Here is a 2,500-nt window from a genome sequence, read left to right on the forward strand (position 1 = left end):
ACCTCCCCACACATAGAATGTGTCCTTGGAGCTACACAGAACATGAGGCCTGAGATTGTTTTTTTGTATGTGTGTGTGTGTGACAGCACTGAGAACAGGAGTCGTTTATAGCTCCCTATAGCCTAGAAGAGCATTGATTTGTTGTTGGTAAATAAACCACTGGGTAGCACAAGAGAATCAATACCTTACCTAGCAGCACTGAGAAGATGGCCCCTTGCAGAGCACACAGGGCTGTTCACTTCCTCTCCAGCCCCGGGTTTAGACGGAATATTTATTTAGACCTTTATATATGAAGACATTATTCATTCACTAGGATTATTAATGAGTGCCGCTCTAATTTGAAGTAACAGCCATCCATTTGCGTGTCGTTGGAGATGGACTTATTTAGCCACGCGCTGACGTACCGGCAGCCTCTGTTTGTCAAACAAATGGTGCATATGATGCTCACTCAGAGAGAGATGGCTGGGAGGGCCAGCTATTGGCAGATGAATCTGTGTGTGTGTGTGTGTGAAGTGAGAGAGTCTCGGCGCAGCATGAATTAAAAGGGGGGGGGGGGGGGTTTAATTTCGTGCAGGCAGTCGGTGTAAACCCAGGAGCGATAGCAAGGGAATGACAGAGAGAGTGAGAGGAGCCGGGTGGCAACGGCGAAGAATGAGGGAGTTTTATAAAAAGGGAGAGATAAATTCAGCCCAGGAGGGAGAGAGGGAGAAACAGTGAGAGAGGGAGAGAGAGAGAGAGAGAGAGAGAGAGAGAGAGAGAAATTATGGGAGATGGATGGCAGAACAGAAAGAAAGTGAGATTAAGAGAGGGAAGAGATTGTGGACGATATATGAAGGTATGGTGGAGAGATTCAGGCCAAGAGAAAGATAGAGAAAGAGAAAAAAAAGAAAGGGTGAATGAAGGATAGAAGGAGATGCATGGAGGCACAATAGAGAGAAAGAAAGCGAGAGAAAATAAAAAACAGGGATCGTAGCTGCATAAGGAAGATGGCACAGAGAGAGAGAGTGAAAGAGAGATAGTGTGAAAGACAGTAAAAAGAGAGGGAGAGAGAGTGCATGAGTGAGTGATAGAGAGGAAGAGATAGCAGCTCGGTGCCAGCAGGGCTCTGGCTGTGTCTACATGTGTAAAGCGACGGGGTGCCCAGCAGTGGAGCGTCTGGCTCCAGCGCCAGCTCAACCTGAGCCCGTGAACTTCCTCCAGCACATCAATCATTCACAACAGGGCCGCCGTGGCCCACAGTGGCCCGCACCTTCCCATCCCCACGCTCACACACACACACACACACACACACACACACACACGTCCCCACAAGGAAGCAGCGTCCCCATAAAACTACGGGTCCCCGCAATGCAACTCCCTCACACACCGGGTGATGTTGCTCTCAGATGAGAGAAAAGAAAGAGAGAGAGAAAAAAAAGAAAAAGAGTGAAATATCCACAAAGGGTGTTTGGAGCGCTTGATCCTCCTAAACTCATTAAATATGCAAACACATGCAAATGTATGCACCTCTAGAGATCCACCTTGGGCCAGTTTGTGTGTATGTGTGCCTGTGTGTGTGACAGAGAGAGTGTGTGCATGCATGTCCTAGGGCTTGTGGCAGTGTACATGCATGGTCCTGCGCCAGTGTGATGATGTTTATGGACTCTGTGTGTATTCACTGTATATTTGTGTGTCTGTACATATGCATGTAAGTAAGTGTGTGTGTGTCTGTGTGTGTGTGTGTGGGTGCATGTGTGTTCATCCACAAATGTGGGACAGGGGAAGCGTGGTCCCTCTTATCAATTTCTCAGTGATCTTGTGGGTATTTCACTTTTCACTGCCGTGTGCGTGAGCTTGTGTGTGTGTGTGTGTGTGTGTGTGTGTGTGTGTGTGTGTGTGTGTTTGAGATTGGGTAAATATGTGATCTGTCACTCACAGTCCCCGACCGTGTGGGTGCTCCAGAGCCTGGGGCAGGGAGCTCCAGCTGCATCTCCCCAGCAAGGGGGAGCAGCGTCCCCAGAGAACGAGCTCTCCTCTCCCCATGGCTCTGGGCCGGCCTGGCCCTGATGCCTCCCGGATGAAGGATGGTGTTCTGCGGGCCGGGGTACCAGCTGGGGGTGGCGTGGGTGGCAGGTGTGGTTCAGCGGGAGGTGGGTACGCCGCCACTGGGGGTGGGGGGCCAGCGTGAGCGAGGGTGAGGATGGGGGGGGGGGGGGGGGGGGGCAGTAGGGGTGTTTCATGTAGTCTCAGCAGGGGGGTTGTTACATAGTGGGACCAGAAAAATACGGCAGAGGAGGCCAGCCTGTCTTTTATGTTAAATTACTACAGGAAGAGTCGGAGAGTCCATTCATGATGGTAGCGAACTCAGCACAGAGAGTACAGCAGCACTACAGATGTTTGGATGAAAGGGTCACGGGCATCAGCTTCCATCTCACTCACACAGAAACAAAGAAAAACACCCTGGTACCCATGAGGCACAACCACACAAACACACACACACACACACACACACACACACACA

At 50.6% G+C, this 2,500-nt stretch overlaps 1 protein-coding gene across 1 annotated transcript in view; it reads right to left on the bottom strand.

Moving 5' to 3' along the window:
* Nucleotides 1–2,500, bottom strand: part of LOC116222511 (neuroendocrine convertase 1-like) — a 57,849-nt gene that overhangs the window by 13,974 nt on the left and 41,375 nt on the right. The window contains exon 9 of the mRNA XM_031576917.2: nt 1,916–2,144. Coding sequence (XP_031432777.1) covers nt 1,916–2,144 — 229 coding nt within the window. The remainder of the gene's footprint in view (nt 1–1,915; nt 2,145–2,500) is intronic.

The sequence above is a fragment of the Clupea harengus genome, chromosome 11, assembly GCF_900700415.2.
Source record: "Clupea harengus chromosome 11, Ch_v2.0.2, whole genome shotgun sequence".
Taxonomy (NCBI): Eukaryota; Metazoa; Chordata; class Actinopteri; order Clupeiformes; family Clupeidae; genus Clupea; species Clupea harengus.